Raw genomic sequence first — 22,574 nt, 5'->3', positions numbered from 1 at the left:
TCCTACAATACACTTTTTGTCTTTTGAGATAGCTTATCACTACGTGACCCAGGCAGACCTTCAACTCATCGTGAAACCAAGGCTGACTTCAAACTCCTGAACCTCCTGCCTCTGCCTCTCTAATGCTGGAATTATAGGGGTGCACCTGGCTGGGATATACTTTTTTTTTTTTTTTTTTTTTTTTGGTCTCAAAATAAGTATTCTGAGTGGCAGGCATTGTTCTGAGCTCCCGGGATTCAGCAATAGATAAGACGAGCAAGGTCCTGTCCTCTTGGAGCTCCTGTGCCATTAAGAGAGGCAGGTACTGATCAGGCCAACAAGTACACATTACACAAAGTTGTAATAGTGGAATGTGTGGGGATCCACTGCCCTCTCTACACCTGTCTACGATCCCTAGTAGCTGTCAGAGCCTTTGAGCTCTAGAAGTAGATAACCACTGCAGCGCCAGGCACTGTGAGCATGCTTTACATATTAATTGCATAATCTACAGGACAACCCTATGAATCAGGTAGTGTCATATTATCCTCCTCCGACAGATGGGATCTCTACTTACAGCTCTGCTCAGAGAAGTCAGTCCAAGCTCTCAGGGCTAGGGAACATGATGACTGCATTCCTAGGCAAACAGCAAACTTTCCTGCGGCTCATTGACTTTCAAAAGGTGTTTCCTTTCCATGAGACTAAGACAGAAGGAACTAGAGTCATCTCTATCAAGTAGGATGTGAGGATATGAAAGAAAGGAATCTCTTTTCTGGGTGTTTTCTTCTCCACGGAATGTTCTGTGTTCTGTAAGTACAACTTTAAGATAGAAGAAGTTTCCAGAAGACAAAAAGAAATCAGTTCATCAATTGTGTCCTCTCTGTGGGCCAGATGGAACATGGAAGAGAGGAAAAGTGAACCTGGTTCTGCTCTCGGTGGCATAAAGGTGACACAGAGTGGCTGTCAGAGGTCACCTTCCTTCCCCAGGCATAGGCAGGCATCCAGTGTCACTGTGGGGGACACAAGATCGCTAGCTCTTCCAGCAGCAGGGAAGCCACCGCGGGGTTCGGTGGAGGAAGCAGCTTACCTTTCACTCTTCTGGGCTACTCAGGGTGACATGGGGCAGAGGTGAGGCTGGGAGGGATTACCTGCTATTTCAGATTAAAGCAGAAGCTACTCATGTACTTGTAGAAAACATGGAAAGGAGGGGCAGATGGTCGGCACACACTAGGCAGAGTTTGCCAAAGCGACGACACGACGTGGCTGTAGGCACAGGACCCCCACTGTTTTACCCACATCTCACTGTGATCAGCTCCAAGTGGCCAGCTAGAGTTACAAGAGGCTTGGGGAGCCGAGATCTTAGGTACCTTGTGATGTCCCGGCATGATCCCCTGAGGATTTTCTTTTGGCTTAATAAAATACATTCCACTTGCAAAATGCTTTCAAGTTTGCAAAGCATTTTTGTTCCAGTCCCTCAGTTTCGACGCTGGTTTTCGTACTCTCCCTACGTGTAGGCAAGGCGGGTGTTGTTGTCTCCACGTGTACACTTATTATGGTTAGACTCCCAGAGTGGAGCCTGGTGCCGATGTCTTCTGATCTCTTAAGCCCCAGGCACTTTCCCTTGGTTTCCTCAGAGAACTTTCTGCTTCTATCCATGTCTTTCCTCCCACCTAAGCATGAAAGCCCTAAATGGCCTCGAATTCCCATAGCTTAGTAATACATTTCAGAAGTTCCCCCACTGACTCTGGGGTGGGGGTCCCATGGAGAGTCTATTCTGTGTCCCTGGTAAAAGGTCTACCCCCTCGGGCTTCTTCTGAGGCTCTGGGACCCAGAACTTGTACAATGCCCCATAAGCTTCTTAGAGGAGGCTGGTATTAGGCAGGATTGGATAGTCTTCCCCTGACATGCCCTTCATACTCGACCCTAGAGAGCTGGGGGTAGGAGAATGGGGTGTTCCCTGTGGTCCAGCTTCAGACCCACTCTCCGAGACCCTGGATTCTGACAAGTTTCCAGAACTTGGAAGACGCAGATGTCGAGGTCTGAAGGTAAATGGTGCGCCCAGGCAGGAGGGTTCAGCCAGTGTACCAGCTCAGCTCTCCGCCACATGCACAGGGGAAAGAGAGGCCCTCCAGACTTTCTGTAGGAAGTGCATGTGGGCTGGCTGCAAAGTGCTGAGTTCAAGGCAAGGGGCAGGGTGCTGGAGGGAGACAGGGAAAGGTCAGGGTAACCCAGGACAAAGAGGGGAGCTCACTATTCCCACCACTTGGATGGTTCTGTTGTTATACTGTAGGCTGGCACATTGGCACTGCCAGTTCGTGTTGTTTACAAAAGCGCCAGGAGATTCAGGGCAGGCTCATGTCTGGGTCCCTCAGAGCGGTGTGAAGTTCAACGAATCATGTCTCTTCTCCCCTCAGTGTCTCTGTGCCTCACGGGGATGGGGGGGGGTTGTAATAGACAGACCCTATGTGCTATTCAGCCCACTTCTAATGTATTACTATCCTTCACAAAACCAAGCATCTCTAGTAATTGTTGAATAATGCAGTTGGACACAGGGTAGAGTTTTAACAGGTATTTTTTGGATCTGGGTCTCAAGGCCCTTTATAAAATAAGGTTTCCCTGAGGGTCTTTCCTCCTGCATCCTTGTATAAAGCTAACCCCAAGAGCTCCGGATCCTGTTTAACACTTCTCATAGACTTCGTGTGTTTGGTCTCTCAGAATTCCTGTAACCTAACTGGCAGTATTATTTATATGGACAATATTCTTACCATTAAATTAAATTTAAATGTGCTGGGATATAGTTCAGTTGGTAGAGTGCTTGCTTAGAATACGAAGCTCTGGGTTCAATCCCCCAAAATCACACGAAGTCAACATGGTGGCACAGACCTATAATCTCAGCACTTGGGAGATGAAGGCGGGAGGAAAAGTTCAAGGTCATCCTCGCCTACATATTGTGGTCAAAGCCAGTGTGGGCTACATGAAGCCCTGTCTCAAAAAATTACATTTAAACCAATGATGGTGGTGGTGGTGCACGTCTTTAATCCTAGCACTCGATAGGCAGAGGAAGGTGGATCTCTGTGAGTTCAAGGCCAGCCTGGTCTACAACATGAGTTCCAGGACAGCCAGAGCTATACAAAGAAACTCTGTCTTGAAAATCAAAACAAACAAAAATTATGTTTAAAACGTGACAGCATACACATGGTAGAACAATCTCATTGAATGTACAGTGGAAATTATGTCTCCCTTTGGTCAGTGGTCCTCAGCTTCCCTTCCACAGATGTCCTTCTGGAGCTCAATTTTGCATGAACAACACATATCCATGTCACAGCGGAGGCACTAAGGTCTGCTTACCCAGGAGGGCACAGCTGGCAGGCAGCAGAGTGAAGAGTTCCTGCCTTGGTTCCATTGCTCATTTCCTTCCATCATCCCACACCATTCTGTAAGAAGCCCCAGGACTTTTAAACTTTGTCCTCTTTGGATGAGACACTATAAGCATTTTTAAAGAGTCCCAAACAAACTCCAACTGTCCCAACAGCAAAAAATAACACACATGAGCATACAGAGCCGTACTTAACTTACTGTCCAAGGTGACGCCATTCACTGCTTTCTCTTGCTATGTATACTTTAAAGTCATGCCTGCCTAGCTTTGGAGAAGCTGAGATCTGTGGTCTGGGCCCCAATTATGGATGACTGAGCTCCCAGTAACTTTGGCTTGGACCTGAGGGGTTCAGAGAGACTCTTTGCAGGGAGCCCACTCAGAAGCTTGGACGGCTGGCATGTCCACGGAGTGAGAATACTCGCTCCCGAGAGCAGGCATTGCACCCTGGAATGGAGGGCAAGGGTGCTTAGCTCCTGCAGAACAAGTTCTTCCACCACAAGGCTCTCTGGGTGATACTTTGTGTCCCTGGGATACTTTTCTAGAGAGTTCTAGATCCCAGAAGAAGGCAAATAACTTCTCTTCCTCTCTAGGTTTGTGGATACCCCCGGCTGGGTTTCATGGAGGAATCTTTCCTGATTACCAACATGAATCCCAGAGCAGCCTCTGCTTCTCCCTGGACAGAATGAAAGGCCAGCTGTAGCCAGACATACCTGGCCACCATGGGGAAACTGCTCAGGATGGGGACACAGGAGAGGCGGCTATCCCGACGACCAAAGAGGCTTCACTGGAGTCGCCTCTTCTTCCTCCTGGGAATGTTGATCATCGGTTCCACCTATCAGCACCTGAGGAGACCCCAGAACTCCCCCTCAATGTGGACAAAAGTTTCTCCCCAGCAGCCTATTAAATTGGCCAGCAGGGACCTCCCCAGTGATGAGATGATAGCGGTGGGCAGTGACCCTCCAGAGGCTAGTTCTGAAGTGGATGGTGAGATGCTGGCACCCCCAAACACAGTGATCAGGGATGAAGCAACACCTAGCATAACAATGGAGGACACCCCCAGCCCACCCAGAACAGCCAAAATCACCCCAACGTCACCCAAGAATAACTACAGCCCTATAGCGGCTGGCCCAGAAAGAGAAACGGAAAACACCCCCTCTACACCTAGCAGGGCATCGTACCACTTCATCTCATCGTCAGGCAGAGAAAGAATAAGAAGCTATACCCCAGTACCCAGGGGAGAAAGGAGGAACTCCATCCCAACTCACTCCAGGGAAAAGAGGAGGAAGTATACCTCATCCCCAGCAGGTGCACCGTCTGATACCACCCCCACAACACCAGAGAAAGACAGCAAAGCCATGGCAACCTACAGGCTGTTGGAGACCAGACCTCCCGAGAGAACAGCGGAAGAAACCGTCGCAGCTTCTTTCAAGAGAGTGGTTCCGAACACCCCAACTTTCTTAACCCCTGAAGTAGAAGCAAGCCTTTTGACTTCTCCAAGTTTGGTGGAAGAGAGCACCCTGGTCAGTCCTAGAAGAGAGGAACACATCAGCTCTACTGGTCCCCAGGGAGCAGCCCCCCAGCACAGCCCGGCCACGTCTGAGGAGGAAGAGACAGTGAACACCAGGATGGGCCATACCCCAGCAACCATCCAAGCTGCCACTGTCGCCTGGAGAATCAGCAACCCCTTGTCCAGAACCAGTGTCCCAACCATTAGAATTACCTCAGCCACCAACAGGGAGCTGGCAAAGAGACCTCCCACGGCCCCCAGTGCCCTAGTAACTCCCAAAGGCAAGGCACTCCTGACCACACAGGTCCACGGCTGTGTGGTTGTGGAGCCAGCCCCAGCGGTACCCATGACCTCATCTCCAAGCATGACGGACATCCTGTTCCCAGAGGCCCCCAGCTCCAGTCCCTCAGCTTTACCACCTGGTTGGCCAAACATCCACCACAAGGCAGAGTACCCCCCAGACCTGTTCAGTGTGGAGGATCGGCGGCAGGGCTGGGTGGCCCTGCACATCTTCGGCATGATGTACGTGTTTGTGGCCCTGGCCATTGTGTGTGATGAGTACTTCGTCCCAGCCCTGGGAGTGATCACAGACAAGCTGCAGATCTCTGAGGATGTGGCGGGAGCCACATTCATGGCCGCAGGAGGCTCAGCCCCTGAGCTGTTCACCTCTCTCATTGGTGTCTTTATCTCTCACAGCAATGTGGGTATTGGCACCATTGTGGGCTCGGCTGTGTTCAACATCCTTTTTGTCATTGGCACCTGCGCCCTTTTCTCCCGGGAGATCCTCAATCTCACCTGGTGGCCCTTGTTCCGCGATGTCTCCTTCTACATCCTTGACTTGTCCATGCTCATTCTCTTCTTCCTGGATAGTCTGATCGCCTGGTGGGAGAGCCTGCTGCTGCTGCTGGCCTACGCCCTCTACGTGTTCACCATGAAGTGGAACAAGCAGATTGAGCTTTGGGTGAAAGAGCAGCTGAGCAGGCGGCCAGTAGCCAAGGTCATGGCCCTGGGGGACCTCAGCAAGGTAAGGCAGTCTGGCTCCAGCTTTCCCAGGCCTCTTGGGGTCTGAAGGGACAGGGGGGAAGCTAAGAACTAAAGCGTAGAAAGAGCAAGATTGCAAGAAGGAGTTGCTCGATCCCCTGGCTGTCCCTTCATTACAGCCAGCGTGCCTAAGCTCGGTAATTAGCGAGTGTGACTGTGTCTCTTCCCCAGTCATCCTCTACACTGGCTGGGACTGTGATCCCTATTTTCAGAAAAGAAATCGAAGCAGGGAGGAAAGTTAAAACGTTCATCCAGGGTCACACAGCAGGCAGTGGGGGCAGGGTTTGAACCCCGATTGGCCTGAATGGATGTGTGGAAATGCCACTTGAGTCAGCTTTGGAGAAAGAAGAGATACCAGGCAGGGGGTGGGGGATTGGGCAGTGATAATCTCTTCCATGCACACGGAGTTCAGAGTTTAGGCGGCGACATCATTTTCAAGTATGTTTTCCTCAGGCTGGACTTGGAGGAGAGTGTGACTTAGATGGGATCTGGGGAAGGAGGTATTTCCCCCCCTTAATGTTGGAGATGAGGAGAGCGCCACCCACTGACAAGCCAGCCCTCAGGCATAGCCCTCACTTAGTGTCTACTGGAGGCCTGATATCAGACATGCTGATCCCGGAGCTTTTCTGCCTCTATGAGAGGCTTTCCTGCTTAAATTTATTGGATGATTCAGTGACTTGATTGGGGAGGTCATCTCTGAAAGCAAACCCCAATTAGGGACCCCTTTCTTTCCTATTCCTGGAGTGTGAGCTTGGGTAAAGATGGGCTCATAGCTTGTCTCTCTGGTCTTGGAGAGGCTGTTAGTGGGAGCAGCAATTTGCGTGCAAAGAGCATAGGACTTAGCTGCTTAATCCCGAGCAGTTTTGATGAGTGGGCAGGATGGCTACCAATCTCAGCAACAGGAGGCAAGAGATTAAATTAGAATTTTTGAAATAACACAGTGTTCTGGTCAGAGCATGGAAACAAGAGCCAGATCCCCTGAGTTCCAATCCAATGCTCCTTTTCAGTTAATGGCATGACCTGGATGGGTCTCTTCTGGGCCCTTTTCCAGTCTCTAGGGGAAATGACAGTCCAGTTCATCACCAAAAGGTCCTGCCTAACTCTGACTTTTGTGATGATGTCTGAGTCCAAATGAGTTCAGTTCTGGTGGGACTCAGCACAGTGGTTATTTGTCTGACCTGGGCAACCATTCACCATTTACCCATGGCACAGAAAGGGGACAGGGCTGCTCAGGGTCACATGGCCAGCTGGGGTCAGCACTGGAGAGATGCAGCCCCCTGACTCCCTAATCACCACAGTTGCCTGCCAGGCTGATGCTCTGAAGCCACAGACTCAGAGAGAGGGGTAACTCCTTGTTACAGAATTGAAGCCGAGGAAGCAGGAGCCTCCCAGGCCAGGATTCATTCTGGAGCCCCGGCTTCTCTGAGAAAATCCCTGGTGTGTATCAGGATAGCAGTGTTCAAAACCTCTCTGACCCGCCTCCTGGTTCTTTGTAGTAAGTCCATTTTCATTGAAACTCAATACATTCTGAAATTTCTGCTGGCGCCTGAGCGAGGCCATCAAAGCAAAGCTTACTAAGCAAGTGAAGCAAAAACCCATGAATTTGTCCCACTTAAGAGGCTGTCTGTCCGAGGCCCAGAGCAGCGGTTCTCTGCCAGTAGGCAGGGGTTGATCTAACTGTTTTCTTACTCTGTGTTGAAGCTAATTCAGTAGGACTTTTAAAAAATAATTTATTTATTTTTATTTTATGTGCATTGGTGTTTTGTTTGCATATCTGTCTGTGTGAGGGTGTCAGGTCCCTGGAACTGGAGTTACAGACAGTTGTGAGCTGCCATGTGGGTGCTGGGAATTGAACCCAAGTCCTCTGGAAGAGCAGCCAGGGCTCTTGACCACAGGGCCAACTCTCCAGCACCTCAGTAGGATTTTAATTGACAGTATTATTAAAGAAGAGTTGAATTGCTAACTGTACTTGAAGGTAAATCCAACATTATTTAAAATTAGAATGCATTCTCTGGACTTGCCTTGAATAATATCCACCATGCTTACAGGTATAAGTGGGGGCTGGAGAGATGGCTCAGAGGTTAAGAGCACTAACTGTTCTTCCAGAGGTCCTGAGTTCAATTCCCAGCAACCACATGGTGGCTCACAACCATCTGTAATGAGATCTCGTGCCCTCTTCTGGCCTGCAGTCATACATGCTGTATACATAATAAATAAATAAATCTAAAAAAAAATTAAAAAAAAAAGACTAGGTGTAAGTGACTCAACTATAGCTTTTAAAAATGGTATATATATCTACATATATACAGACACACAGACACATATATGCATTTAGAGTTTCGTTCTGGGGTGACTTTTGGCTACAGAAAGAGGGAACTACCCTCCTTTGTGTCTGGATTAACTGGCCAAGATCTGTGATCTGATCAGAGGGACATGAGTTGTGCCATGTCACTGGCAGCATGAGGAAAAGCCACTGCGTTGAATCCATGAGGCAGTTCTGTGCAGACTCCATCTTTGTTCTAGCAAACCATGCTGGGTTTCCATTTCTGTGGTTCAATGTTAAGTCTGCGCCTGCCCTGCAAAGGGTTTCCCCTTAGCTATGAAGTGTTTTTTAGAACAACCTCCTCTCCACTCACCTCTCCTCACTGGACTGTGGCTCTCCTGGATCAGTGGGTCCGTTAGTTAAACATCGATGGAGAAGTCCATTAGTTAAACATCAGAGAAACTGGGTTTCCTCTGTCAGCCATGGCTCTGAAGTGAAGGAAGCCAGAGAGAAATGGGGCGAGGCGGGCTGGGAGCCAAGGGGCAGAGCTGGTGAGGTGAGGTCCTCCAGGCCAGAGCATCTTGAGAAGTAGGAGCCAGGCAAGGAGAGAAACACAATGGAGAGAGAGAGAAAAAAAAAAAAAAGAGGTCCTCCTCCTTCCTCTGAGTGACAGCAATATCAGTGTCATCGTCGGCACTGAGCGGGGAAGCAATCTGTGTCCCAAACCTGAGCTCAGAGTCGTAGTCTGTGAGTATTTGGCTCGGTCTCTTCAGGAATGCCAACAGTTCAGGGATCTAGTTTACTGACAGGTGGGAGCCAGGAGGAAACCCATGTCTATGAGGGTCCATTCCACATACAACTGTCTCAACAATTTCTCTCTCTTTTTCTCTTTTGAGTTTTCAAGACAAGGTTTCTCTGTGTAGCCTTGGCTGCCCTGGAACTTACTCTGTAGACCAAGCTGGCCTCAAATTCAAAGAGATCCACCTGCTTCTGCCTCCCGAGTGTTGGGATTAAAGGAGTGCAGCACCACCGCCCGGCAACAATTTCTTTTTTCTTTTTCCTTTCCTTTTCTTTCTTTCTTTCTTCTTCTTTTCTTTTCCTTCCTTCCTTTCTTCCTTTCTTCCTTTCTTTCTTTCTTTCTTTCTTTCTTTCTTTCTTTCTTTCTTTCTTTCTTTCTTTCTTTCTTTCTTTTTTTTTTTGGTTTTTCGAGACAGGGTTTCTCTGTGTAGCTGTGCACCTTTCCTGGAACTCACTCTGTAGACCAGGTTGGCCTCGAACTCACAGAGGTTCGCTTGCCTCTGCCTCCCGAGTGCTGGGATTAAAGGCATGTACCGTCACTGCCCGGCAACAATTTCTTATTAAGTGCTAAAAAAATTAGACTGTAATCCATATCTTACATATGAGGATACAGGGGCACTGAGTGGGCATTTTATCTGTCCAAAGTCACACAGCCAGTCAGTGATACTCAGTGATGATAGTGAATCAGTATATTTGGGTTTTAACTTAGGCGCCCTGTTAACTACCCCCTGCTCCGTAAGCAAGTCAAGGCAACTCTGCACACTGTTTATTAGTAAGTGCCTGGACGAAAAGCAGTGTGAGGAATAAAGTTAACTTCAAGGAAGCGAATCCTGGGCTGGAGCCGTCGCTGTTCCCGTAGCCTTCAGTTGCTGTGAACGGGTGAGACAGCTCAGGCCTGGCAAACTCTGCTCAGGCCAGGCAGTGAAAACCTCTGGCTTTGCAAGCCACACCCCCTGTCCCCGTTCAGAGGCGTCCCTGTAGCTAGGGAGTTAATAGCTACCCCGGGAGTAAGTGGGAGTGGCCACGTGGTTCTCCTTCCCCACCGGAAGGCCTTGAGCATTCAGCCAATGGGTGCAGCCCGGCTTCTGAGCTCGGCAATCTTTTCATTTTATGAATGTCACATTCTGTCTGGAGTATCTCAAATCAGAATGAAGGAGTTTCTTGGGGGCCATGGTTCTAATAAAATGCATTTAAGACTATTTTCAGAAAATATATATTTAGTATTTCTCTCTCTCTCTCTCTCTCTCTCTCTCTCTCTCTCTCTCGCTCTCTCTCTCTCTCTCTCTCTCTCTGTGTGTGTGTGTGTCTCTCTCTCACACATACACACACTCACTCACAATCTTTAGTTTTTAAGTCTTTACATCTATTTAATTTATCTGTCACATGCTTCCACATACCACAGGACATGTGTGGAGGTCCGAGGAGTTGGTTCTCTATCATGTGGGTCCTAGGAAATAAAGCTCAGGTCATCAGGCTTCACCCTCTGACCATCTCAGCAGCCCATACACAGTATTTTTAGAGTGTCTCTTTTGACACTAGCTGAAAATTTCACAGCTAAAAACACCTCAGGCAACACTGGGAGATTCATCTCGGCTGGTGTAAGGTGCCTGCTATGGCCCCAGGAAGGCAATGGTAAATGCTATCCACAACCTCACTTAGCTCTCTTTGAAACTTTATACTGAGTGTTGAAGCTCTCTGTGTATTGTTTCTGGCCCCAGATGACAAAGCTCTGGACTTCTTTGTCCATGTATAGTCACAGAGAGCCAACAATCACCAGAGAACTCACTGCCATCCAAGGATGATGGACCCCCTCACCGCATGTGGACTGAGGAGCTTAGCCAGAAGAACCAGCCATGGTCAGAAGAGCAGCCCTATGCAGTGCCAGTAGCAAACAGGGCCATAAGGATAGGAGTCCTCGTGGAAACCCCATCTCTACACTCTGCACCAAAGAAGTCTCAGGATGTGACATTCTGGGGAAAAGCCTGGCACTTGGTCCTGAATACACTGGGGCCTATTTTCTCCCCAGTGGGAATTTTCTTATTCAACCAGCAAGACTCCACATAGGCAAAGCAGACATGCCTGCGGAGGCTGGTCTTCCCTTTTCTCGTCAGGGTTGATATCTAGCTTGAAGGGTCATATTAGAGCCAGCTGCTTGCTGCAGAGTTGGGAGGCTATGGACAAGAAGCAGCCGTCTTGGCTCTTCCTACTTCTGTGGGTCCCACCCATGTTAGGCACCAGAGAAGCCACTGTGCAAAGAGCTCATCTCGGCCAGGCCGAGGAATGGCCTTCCATTGTTTAACTCGTTGTTGGCATCCTTCTAATTGTCAGAAAAAGATGGAAGGAGTCTCTCTCTCTCTCTCTCTCTCCCTCTCTCTCTCTCCTCCCGCCCTCGTCTGTCTCTCCCCTTACTATAGCTCACCCTGGCCTCCAACACTAATCCCAGCAGAATTCTGGTCTTTGAATCATTTTCCCCCTGGTCCCGGACTGCAGTTTTGTGGAAGAGCGCTTGCCTGGCACCGGCCTTTCCTCCTCATATAACTTTTCAAGCTCCCCTACCCGCCAGTGGCGGCAGATGACATCACAAATGCACGAGAAGCAAATATTAATAGCACAGCACCAACATCTGCACGAGCCCAGCCCCACGGCTTGTCGTTTCCACGGTCGTGTGTGTGTGTGTGTGTGTGTGTGTGTGTGTGTGTGTCTGTCTGTCTGTCTGTCTGTCTGTCTGCCTGCCTGCCTCTGTCTATGTCTCTGTGTGCCTGTAGCTGAGGTATTACGGGCATACTACATACTTTCATACAACACAGTAGCATTTTCTCCTATGGGACTCGATGGGACTAAATATCGAATTGATATTCATGGTGCTCTACAAAGAATAGCATGCATTCAGACGATCTGCCACCTGAGCTAACTGGAGGAAAAGCCAGCAAGCAACTGTTTAGTGAGGAGGCGTGGCTGTATGGACAGTAAGTGTGAGTGACAAGTTAATAAGAGAATTTCAGCGTGAGGAGCACCATGAGGGAGATGCACAGTGACAGCGTGGTGGGGGCCCTTGCTGAGGGGGAGCAGGGGAGGCTCTTTGGGGGAGAAGTCTAAGGAGTGAGCTGCAGAACAGAACTGGGCAATTCCTGGAGGAAGGAAGAGAGCTTGCAAAGGCCCAGGGCTGGAAGAACCTGACCCGTCATTGTGGCTAGTGGGTAAGGCAGGGTGAACGGTGCAGAACACCGCCGGGGAGGCCAGGGGGCCTGGGAATTGGATACTGAGTTTGGGTTTCTTTTGAGGTACAATAAGGGATTAAGAGAGTCCTGTTTCAGAGGTCACTCCAAAATTGCTGTGTAGAAAATGAGTCACAGGTGCGCAGTAATGGAAGCAGGAGCAGCAGCGTGTCTGATTAGGAGCTGTTTGGAACACCCAGTGGTCTAGCTGTGCATGTGTTTACACACGCATGCACATGCATATAGTAGTCTCAGGTCAGTCACAGGAGATGCCATGTCATGAGCCCCACTCGACATACCTAAAATTTAGAACATTTACTTTATAGCCCTTTTCTTTGGCATAGCTACATGTCCAGCATCATTGTGTTTGTGCTTTTGAGCCATTATTAAATAAGATAAGGGTTACTTGAATATAAACACTGCAAAATGAGGACAATCTGATAGCTAAGATAACTACCAAATGACTGATGGGTGGATAGTATCCATAACACCAATACACTGAACACAGAGATGGTTCATGCTCCAGGCAGGATGGGCAGGGACAGCTTGAGAATGGACCAAGCTCAGAACACCGTGCAATTTAGAAGTTACAGTTTGTTTGTTTCTGAAACTCACCATCAACTGGCTTGGACCACCACTGAGTGCAGGATAATGACATCGAGGCGGGTGAAGCTGCGCCCCATGTGCACACATCCGTACAGTTGTCTGTGGCAGGTGTTCTGGAGAAGTTATCATCTGAACTTGGTGATGAGGAGGGAGGTGGGAGAAGTCAGGGATGGTGCTGAGCTTTTGGGCATGGGTGGAGAGTGAACGGTGGTGCCAGCCACAAAGAAGCCTGGAGGGAAAATTGGTTCAGGAAGCTCAGGAACTCTGCTCTGGAGTGGTGAGTCTGGCAGCTTCCCTGACTGCCCAGGAGGCGGGTGCACACTAGAGCCTGAAGATGGAGCACCAGGTCTGGGCGTAAAGAATGAATTTGTGAATCACTAACCAGTGCTTGGGAGGATCAAAGCTCTGTGAACGAGAGAAAGAATAGACCCTAAAGGATCCTGTCTTATACTCACGGCCCGTCTTTGTGGGATGCCTGTCAGGTTTGTGATACAGGGACAAATGAAGCACACTCTCAGCTTTTCTGGAGCTCAGTCTAATGGAGAAAGTAGAGTTGGCTCTTGTGGTACCCAATACTCATCGAGAAGGAGACTATAAGACCATTTCTACATGATTAGGTGTATAAAGGGAGTGAAGACCCATAGCCCAAGCTTCATCAGCTGCACAAAAAGTTCTCCTGGGTGGGGAGGATGCAGAAGTTGAAGTTATAGCATCCTACACGTGGTACACAGGCACACATGCAAACACTTTCCATTTCGAGAGCTGATAACCATAGGCATCTATGGCACAGCCCTTCAGACTTCAAGTGAGAATAGATTCTAGGCTGCAGGTTTAGGTGCCATCTGCCCCTACTCTGTCCAGGAGACCAAGGTTCTTGTCTGCTACCTTAGCCTTGGTTTACTCAGACAGGCCAGTCCCAAAGAGAAGGGAAGCATCTTTAAAGGCACTGCAGAGGGGCAGGAAAGGCCTGGGAGAGCAGGATACAGGGGTCTGCCCTGAAGGAGTGGGTCTTGTCACCATGTGCTGAGGCCGCAGGAACAGAGGCTGTCTGTGAGGAATGAGACGGTGACTGTGCCTTGCAGAGTGTGGCCACAGCTCCAACATTTGAAAGAAGTGTGAACAAGAAAGTGTGAGATTCACACCACGCACTTAGTATTCAAAAGAGAAGGCAAAACACGTCAACTTCTTTATGTTCATTGCTTGTTGTAGTCAGATTTTTCTTTGGGCACCAACCCCCAAATAATGACACAGAGACTTCTTATTAATTATAAAACCTCAGCCTTAGCTTAGGCTCTTATAATGCACATTAACCCATTTATTTTAAACTACGCTCTGTCATGCGGCTCGTGACCTCATCTGTCTGTACTGCCCATGTTGATTTTTCCAAGTCTGGCTGGCGACTCCACCTTTCCTCTTCCCAGAGTTCTCTCTGTCTCTGGAAGTCCCGCCTAGCCTCTTCCTGTCCAGCTATGGACCATTCAGCTCTTTACTAAGCCGACCACAGTGACACATCTTCACACAGTGTGAAGGAATACTCCGCAGCAGCTTGTTGAGATGGTGCTTTTGGAGGACCGGAGCCAGAGCTCAGTGGTAGAGCACTTGTCCGACATATTTGATCTGTGAGTTTGAACTCCAATGCAGTAAAAACAACATTTGAATGTGGGGAAGCACTGGGGAAAGGCCCAGATTGGGTGCAGTGGCACACACCTTTTATCCCAGCACTTGGGAGGCAGAGGCAGGCGGATCTCTGTGAGTTCCAGGCCAGCCTGGTCTACAGAGCGAGATCCAGGACAGCCAGGGCTACACAGTGCAACCCTGTCTCGAAAAACAAACAACATCTCCCCCAAAGCTGTTTGTAGCACTTCACTGTGGACGATCAGGAGGCGGGTTCAGAGGAAGCCCAGCTCTCTCTCCAGGGGACAGTGAGGCTTCTAGAACATAGAGAAAGGACGCGATGTGACGTGCTTGGAAACTCACTGTGCTGAGGGGGTGGAGGATACACCTGAAGAGGAACAGATCCAGGCTCACGGACTTTCTGGGTCTGGAGGCCGGAGAGTGCAGGCCAAACTGAGCTGCCTGAGGCCAGGCCTGCTGCTTCACTGGTGTGGGCAGTGAGGCAGAGGGGAGATACGCTCACAGCCATTTGTAATTCCAGTTCCAGGGGATCCAACTCCCAGTTCCGGGGTTCCTTTTCTGGCCTCTTGAGCACCAGGAGTGCACATGGTACAGATACATATACATAGGCAAAACACCCATTCATATTAAATTTTAAAAGTTAAAAAAAAATGTTAACATGAAAGTTTGTCAATCTGAGTTTGATTCCTGGAACCCACAAAAAGTGGAAAGAGAGCCAACTCCACAAAGTTGTCCTCTGACTTACACATAGACACACAGACACACAGACACACAGACACACAGACACAGACACAGACACACACACACACACACCACACACACACACACACTCACCCTGTCGCATGTGACCCCCTATCACAAACGTGTTTGAGCGCCCCCCATAAAAACAACAATAATAAACAAATTGTAGTAATTTAAAGGAAGAAAATGGCTGAGAGCTGTGTATTCATGTAACCTCAGCATTCAAGGTGGGCCAGGGCTATGTAGCAAGATCACGCATCCCCCTGCGAAAGGCTTCAAAGCTAGAATAGCATACGTACTGAGACCGCCCATACACACACACACACACACACACACACACACACACACACACACACACACACACAAGTATTTTAGCTTGAGTATGTCTGAACAGCAGAAAGTCATTAGAGTTGTGCACCATGGGGCAAAGGTCAGTCCCTTGGCTCTCTGGGGACAGTCCCAGAGTAGCACGCCCCCACCTCTTTGCCTGGAGAAGCCTCAGTGGGAGAAAGTTGGATCCGATGAACGGTGAGATGGGTGGGACGTAGAAGCTAGTGCTGGGTGAAGCGTCTTCTTTCTCAATAGACTTACAGGTGTGACGTGAAAACGTTAGGGGCCCTTCTGAGAATGCACAGCTCCGCCTTCACACCCGGTTCGGTCATTTCAGCTGTCTCCCTCACGTGTATGCCCATTCTTTAACAGCAGGTATCTAGACACTCAGGCCTTCCCCATCCCCTCTACGGCCTGCACTGTCTCTGCCTCTTTTGTTGTGACCCGTGCTGTGCTTTGCCTTGTATCTGTGTGCTTTGTCTCCATTCCTTTCTGAACACAGACTCCGTGTCCTAAATATCTCTTCTCCCTATAACCACCAACTCAGTCCCTTATAATAGCTCAGTATAAGAGTGGGTGGCCTGTGGTCAGGTGGTATTTTCTGTATTTTCAGAGCTGAGCAGAGAAGGAGGCTGTTCCGTTTCCGGGTGTGCCTTGCTGGCCAATGAGGGAGGCAGAGGGATGTAAAGACAGTCACTGGGCAACTGTTAATAACCTTGGTGCCTAAAGACAGTAGCAGAGGCCACCTGGGATTGTGTATGTACCCTCCTTACCTTGGTGGAGAGCCACAGGTCAGGGGAACCACAGCCAACTACATCAGGAGTTCACTGCATGGTAAAAACAAACAAACAAACAAACAAACAAAACCAGAATCTAGTGGCTGGCGGTTTACTCCCACCAGGGACTCTGTAAAGAAGACTGGGGCAGGAAGATCACCACAGATTCAAAGGCAGCTGGACGGCCTGGGCTAGCTAGTGCACTCATCTCTAAAAACGGATAAATGATTGGACTCTAGTTGAATAGACAATTCACATATCACTCAAGTGACATTTCAAGGCTATGAATGCCAAGTGGGTCTAATGACTTCATGTTTCTTCATCTTGGGTGTGTAGGGTGCAGCAGGCGGCCTCCCAGCTTCCCAAAGACAGAAGTACTTACCTGACCCCAAAGCAAGATTTTAGAATCACAAGATGTGCTATTGCTGCCCAACTTTCAAGGGGAGGGCTGTTTCAGCAAGCGGGACTGAGGGTGGGGTGCCCCTAAGGGGGTCATGGAGAAAGCTTTATACAAGAATCCACCCTGCACTTCCTGAGGAGGAACAAAGGATTCAGGTTAGCAGAAGGCATAGAGGCGGCGTCTTTGGTATAGGGGAAGGGCATGGATAGAGAGGAGTAGAGACAGACGACGTGAATCTCTCCATCCACTTAGTAAATAATACACTGCGCCTTTACCATGTCTGTTCACACGCAAAGAAATCGGGGGAAATGCTAGGACAGCAAAGAATAAGCATCTGTAAGAGAAGCACAGCGGGAGGAAGGTGACATTTAAATGGAGACCCGAAGCATGAGGCACCAAAGCAGGACAAACAGGAGGAGGAAGAGCCTGGGATGCCCTTTTCAGGCAGGCAACCACATCTGAGCCAAAAGGTGGTCCGCATGTTGAGATGTTTCCTGAAGACGGATTAGCTCCAGGGTGTTTCTGGGTTGCACCGGCAGCTTCCCCAGAGAGAGGGACAGGTAGGGCAGAGTCTCTCCATGACATCTGCGATTCATCTCTTGAACTCTGCTCCCCTTTGCAGCCCAGCGATGGTGCCGCCGCCACCGTTGAGGAAAACGAGCCACAGGATAACGAGAGGCTAAAGGTGGGTGTATGAAGGTTACCCAGTGGAGACATTGCAGGGTCTCAGTTTGAGCAGGGTTATTGGTGGGTCTTGGTATGAGTGGGGGACACCTCAGGGTCTCAGCATATGTGTGCACATTAGGGTGCTGTGGTCTCAATGCTGTGGAACCTGGTCCACCCTGGGAGGCTTGGGAGATTCCTGGGAGCTACCTCATAACAGGGAGCGGTGGCGGGGGGGCGGGGGGGGGGGCAGAGGGGGCGGGGGGGGGCAGGCTGTGTGGTGAGGGCTCTTAGAGCCACATGGTGCTAGATTGGGAACTATCTCTTTAACATCACAGCTCACTCTGTCCCGAGTCTCCTGTATAATAACCTCAGGTTCTTGATCTCTAAGATGCAGTTTGGACTAGAGAAACTCAAGTCACACTTTCCAGTGCCAGGATTGATTGATAAAAGTTCAATTAGTGGTGGCCTTAGCATATCCAGAGCTAAGGGGTCAGGGCCGAAGGTTTCTGAAAGAGTAGCCCAAGGCACCGCGTGGAAGGAGTTATGGGGAACTTTGATAGACGACAATGGGGGCAGGGGGCAGCCCTGAAACTTCCCTACCCTAGCCAAAGAAAATCTCCAAGTCCACCGCGATGGCCACAGCCACTAGGTGGCGGAAGAGTTCAGCTGGGACGGGATGGGGAGGCTGAACCGGGTGTCTCCAGCGGTAATCTTCCAGTATTTCTTGGTGTCACTGTGAACAAGCGTGTGTCACATCTGTGTGCAGTACAAGTGTGTGTACTTCGGTGCCCCTGAAGGTCTCTGGGCACCAGAGTGTAAAGTCAAAATGGGCTCGCGATCCGCAGACTGGGCTGCTAGTTTGACTCAATCCCTGCTGGGCCTTGGACGTAACAACCCTCTGCGTTTTCTTCTTTCCTGTGGATGGGGCTCCCAGAGTTGCTGACCCCTGGGCATGGGGCAGTTGAGAACACAGTCAGGCACGATGTGTGGACGGTCAAGGGCTGTGCCTGGCGCAGCAGCCTGCCCGTGTGCATGTGGATGAGGGTGTGTTTCTAGAAAGGTTGCTTGCAGTGAGGTGCAAACCTTCCCCTAACATGGTACCCCTGATCCACATGACCTGTTCCCTGTGGAGGCTGTGGGGGGATTCGTGTACGGTGCAGAAGGAGGAATCAGGAGGATGAGAGGGATTTGGAGGTGAAGGAAGTGGGGGGCTCAGAGCGAGGGGCACCTTCTTTCTGGTCTCTGTGGGAAGGAGGCCCCCCTGCAGCTCCTGCCCTGCCTGCCCTGGGCAGGGCCCCACTGAGGCCTGTGCGGCTCTCCCCTTGCTCAGCTCCCGTCCGTGCTGACCCGAGGGAGCAGCTCGGCCTCACTCCACAACAGCATCATCCGCAGCACCATCTACCACCTCATGCTCCACAGCCTGGACCCCCTGGGGGAAGGTAAGCAAGGCCTCCTTAGACTTGCTGGTCCGCCCCATGGGTGCCTCCCCTTCTCCTCCTGGAGAGAATCTGGGACCTGCCAGTGGTAGTGACAGTGGGCTGGGCTGGGAGGGACAGAGTTACCAGAAGAGGGGGTGGGGGGGGGGTGACAGCTAGACAGTATGGAAGACAGGGCAGAAGTATGACCTGGGCTCACCAAGACAGAGCCGCATGGAACGTGGTTACTGGGGTCCTCAAGTAATACTCCACTGTTTCCCTGCCTCGGTGTCTGTGACTGTAAAGTGAAGGGCCTTATCCACAGCCAGGACACAAATGCCATGTGGCCTATTTGGATCTGTGTTGGGTCAGATCCAATGTCCCACAGGTTAACTGGCCAGGGATGCTTCAGGGGACACCTCCTCCACAGCCCCCGGGGGATTCCTCTTTGCTTTGCATTCGGCTCTGGAGTCCTAAAGGATGCCCTGGGAGATGCCGCAGCCACTTCCAGGGAGCAGAGTGTAGGGTTTAAGGTGCTGAAGTTGAACTTGACAAATAACAGCAGCAGAGGGGAGTCCACCTTACCATCTTCCCCTCACTCCCCCACATCTCTCTTGCACCCTACTGTCTCCCTCTCAGGAACTCTCGTGTTTCCCTTTGACCCCCTTTTCTGGGTCTCTGGTGCAGAACTGAGCCCAAGCAAGGAGGCCCACAGGAAAAAAGCTAGTTTTGAACAAAGACAAGGCATGCAGCTAGGCAGGAGAGCCTGAATATGGCACAAAAGAATGAGCCCCAGGGAGACCCCTCGCTGGCCTTTCTGGTTAAGAGACACATTTTAGGATCCCAGACTTTCATAAGGCTCCGACTTAACCCTTCAGACACAATACGGGAGTTATGTGTTTAAAAGTATGTTGTACTGGGAAAAGCCTTGTCAAGGACGAGGCAGCAAGCCTTGGCATCGTACACGGGAGAAGGCGCCCCACGCGAATAGCACCTTTGAGGGGTGAGCGGACTGGGGCAGCCTCAGGTCTGAAGTCTGGGGTAGACCTGGCCTGGCTTTCAAAAGGACCCTAAGTCATGCCTAGTATTCCCAGCAGCACCACAGACTCTAGCCAAGCCCCGAAAACAAAGAACTTCTCCTGAGTGGGCTGTGAGCATCAGCGGCCAGCTGGCCTACTTGTCCTAACAGGATTATGGGGTGTTCAGGCCAGGCTGAGGTCACAGGAGATTGGCACTAAGGAGATGATCCAGCCATGCTGGGTGGGGAGAGGGCACTCCAGGGGACAGTGACAGGGAGACCCGGTATATGGACTGTGGGTGTGGTAAACCAGGGGCCACCCTCGAGGTGAATAACTGCAGATGTGTTCTGGGGTGCAATCCTGCTCAGAGCTGGAGTCTGGGCATTTGCCAGCACCTCCACTCAGGAGGGGCTAGGTCCTCCCAGGCCTTATGAGCCCAAGCCATCCCAGATTTCCATTTCCCTGGCAGTTTCCAAATGGCCATCCAGATGTTTCCACCCTTCCCAGGTGGAGCTTCCCAGATCCAGCTTTCTCCACAGGAGATGTTCCCTGTCCTCTGAACTCTCACTTCCCCAGGGTGATGTCTTTCTCCCTCAGGTCCCATGCTTCTCTTGCGCTCCCAGTCAGATGGGTGTGTTCGAGAGCATCAATGGAGAAGACATTCCATGGTGACCTGGGAAGTGAGAGGCCGGGGCGAGTGAGGAGAGGCCGGGGCGAGTGAGGAGAGGCAGGGGCGAGTGAGGAGAGGCCGGGGCGAGTGAGGAGAGGCCGGGGCGAGTGAGGAGGGTCCTGAGTTCCTCCAGCCAGCAGTCAGCTGATGTGCCAGGGCCGGGATGGGGATTCCAGGACGCCCTCCTTTGATGGCGATTCTCTGTTAATCAGGGCACTGTGGCTCTTGATTAGTGCCTAGAGATCCTTGGGCATTCTGGATCGAGGAGACGGGGTTGTTCTGAAGTCCTGAACCCTCCAGGAAGATCAGCTGGGTGCCAGGACACCTTGAGGACCAGAGGGGCCATAGCTGTAACTCTGCAAATGGCACTGCCTGCCAAGTGGCAGCAGCTGAGCCACCCCGAGGGTTTAGGGCACAGGTAGCAGGAGGAAATGCCAGGACTGGGTTTCCATTTGCTGCCTATCCTGAAGGCGGGCAGAGGCTTCATTCCGTCCAATTTCTCAGACTGCTTGCCTAGCATCCTTGCCTGCGCTCCCTCCCCGTGAGATGGTCTCCGGGGTCTCTCCACTCAAACCCTCTGGAATGCTGGGCATTCTCACCACAGAACTGTTTCCTGGGTGGAAAGCGGCTGGCCATTATCAGTTCACCATCATCCTCGTCACAGCCGAAAAGTAGCACAGTGACATCTAGGGGCTGTTATAAATACAGTCGTGCAGAAATTCATCGACCATCTACCAGCCCTACTCTGGAAGGCTTTGCAGGCGTAGGGTCTGAGGGATGATGGATAGGCTAAGAAATCAGCCAGCAGGGCCATCACTACCATGCACCTGGTCAAGCCCAGCTTCCCACCCAGGTCCTCAGGCTTCCCCTGATGGTATGGGGGAAGCACAGCCTCAGTCAAGCACTCCCATCTCCTGGGTCCTCAAGTCCCTCAAGTCTGGGTGTGTCATGGTGCTGCCATATGCAGAAGACGCACAGGCTTCCCCAGTAACCTGATGTTCATGGAGAGAGCTAGCCTGCATTCAGCACAGAAACCACGGGGCCATCACTTCCTGGGCCCATTTGCACCATTGTCCTGCCGGCCTCTGCCCTCCCTGGTGCCACAGAGCTGACAGTGCAGGGGGGAGGGGGAGGGGGAGGGGTGGGTGGGGGAGGGCACTGAAGCTCCTACTTCTCCGTCCATCCCTTTTTCTTCTCTACGTCAGAGTTACTCATGTGAAGTCCTTCGCAGGTCGCCTGGCACAGTCACGTAGGGAGAGAGGTGGCCTGGAAATCAGGGCAGCTATTCTGTGCCTGCCGCTCGAGAGGTCTCCAGTAAAAGCTCTCCCAGTAACATGTGACACCCACCCACTTGGGATCTCGGTGTGTCTGGGATCAAAAGGGTATGACCGAAGCTCGATCCCTCCCCCTTCTGCAGGAAAGGGAAGGTTCCTGGGCTGCAGCCCCCTCGAGCAGCAGGCACAGGAGGCGCTGCCCTGTCTTCTAGGAGATTTGTCAAGAGTAAGCTGCAAGGGACCTTCCAGATCATCTCGTCCAAGAGTGGCAAAAATGGCCTCTCTGCCGTCGTTTCTCCCCCTCCCTGCCCATCATGGACATCACTGACTGATCCTGGCAGGGACTCTCCTACCAAGTGTGGGTCAGATGCCTCGAATGAGCCATCCCTTGAGGTCATGAAGGAAATGCATCCTGCAGGCTGGTCCCCGATCCAGCCACATGTTTATCGGGGAGGAGGCAGGGGGAGCAACTCGCCCTAGGTCATGGCCAGTCAGGGAGGGCGGGACTTAGACTTACAAATGGGGCCCCAGGGGTAGGCCTGGAGAGCTCAGACACAGACACCACAGGCCTAGGCCGGCCTTCCCTGCCCTCTCCCCGCCAGGCTGTGCAGGGTCCCGACTGGACACCGAGGTCCCAGATAAGATGTCTTCCTTTCTCCTCCGCAGCCCGCCCCTCCAAGGACAAGCAGGACAGTCTGAATCAGGAGGCCAGAGCCCACCCCCAGACCAAAGCAGAGGGCAATCCAGACGGTGAGAGGACGGCCAGAGAGGCCGCCGGCCGGTTTTCTCCTGCCCCACTTCCCGTCACAGCCAGTGTAGAGCAGACACGGAGGCAGTGCGGGTCAACGGTCAGCGTCACTCGGGCT

The 22,574-nt window shown here is 51.1% G+C and overlaps 1 protein-coding gene across 1 annotated transcript in view; it reads left to right on the top strand.

Annotated features, from left to right (window-relative positions):
* Positions 1–3,951: 3,951 nt before the first annotated feature.
* Slc24a1 (solute carrier family 24 member 1) overlaps positions 3,952–22,574 on the top strand; it is a 28,472-nt gene continuing 9,849 nt past the window's right edge. Inside the window, exons 1-4 of the mRNA XM_042281131.2 lie at positions 3,952–5,883; positions 17,287–17,349; positions 18,661–18,769; positions 22,375–22,458. Of these exons, the coding sequence (XP_042137065.1) occupies positions 4,072–5,883; positions 17,287–17,349; positions 18,661–18,769; positions 22,375–22,458 (2,068 nt within the window). The 5' untranslated portion in view covers positions 3,952–4,071. The remainder of the gene's footprint in view (positions 5,884–17,286; positions 17,350–18,660; positions 18,770–22,374; positions 22,459–22,574) is intronic.

The sequence above is a fragment of the Peromyscus maniculatus genome, chromosome 7, assembly GCF_049852395.1.
Source record: "Peromyscus maniculatus bairdii isolate BWxNUB_F1_BW_parent chromosome 7, HU_Pman_BW_mat_3.1, whole genome shotgun sequence".
In the NCBI taxonomy this organism is placed as follows: domain Eukaryota; kingdom Metazoa; phylum Chordata; class Mammalia; order Rodentia; family Cricetidae; genus Peromyscus; species Peromyscus maniculatus.
Note: the sequence above shows the minus strand (reverse complement) of the source record. Positions and strands in the feature narration are given on the sequence as shown.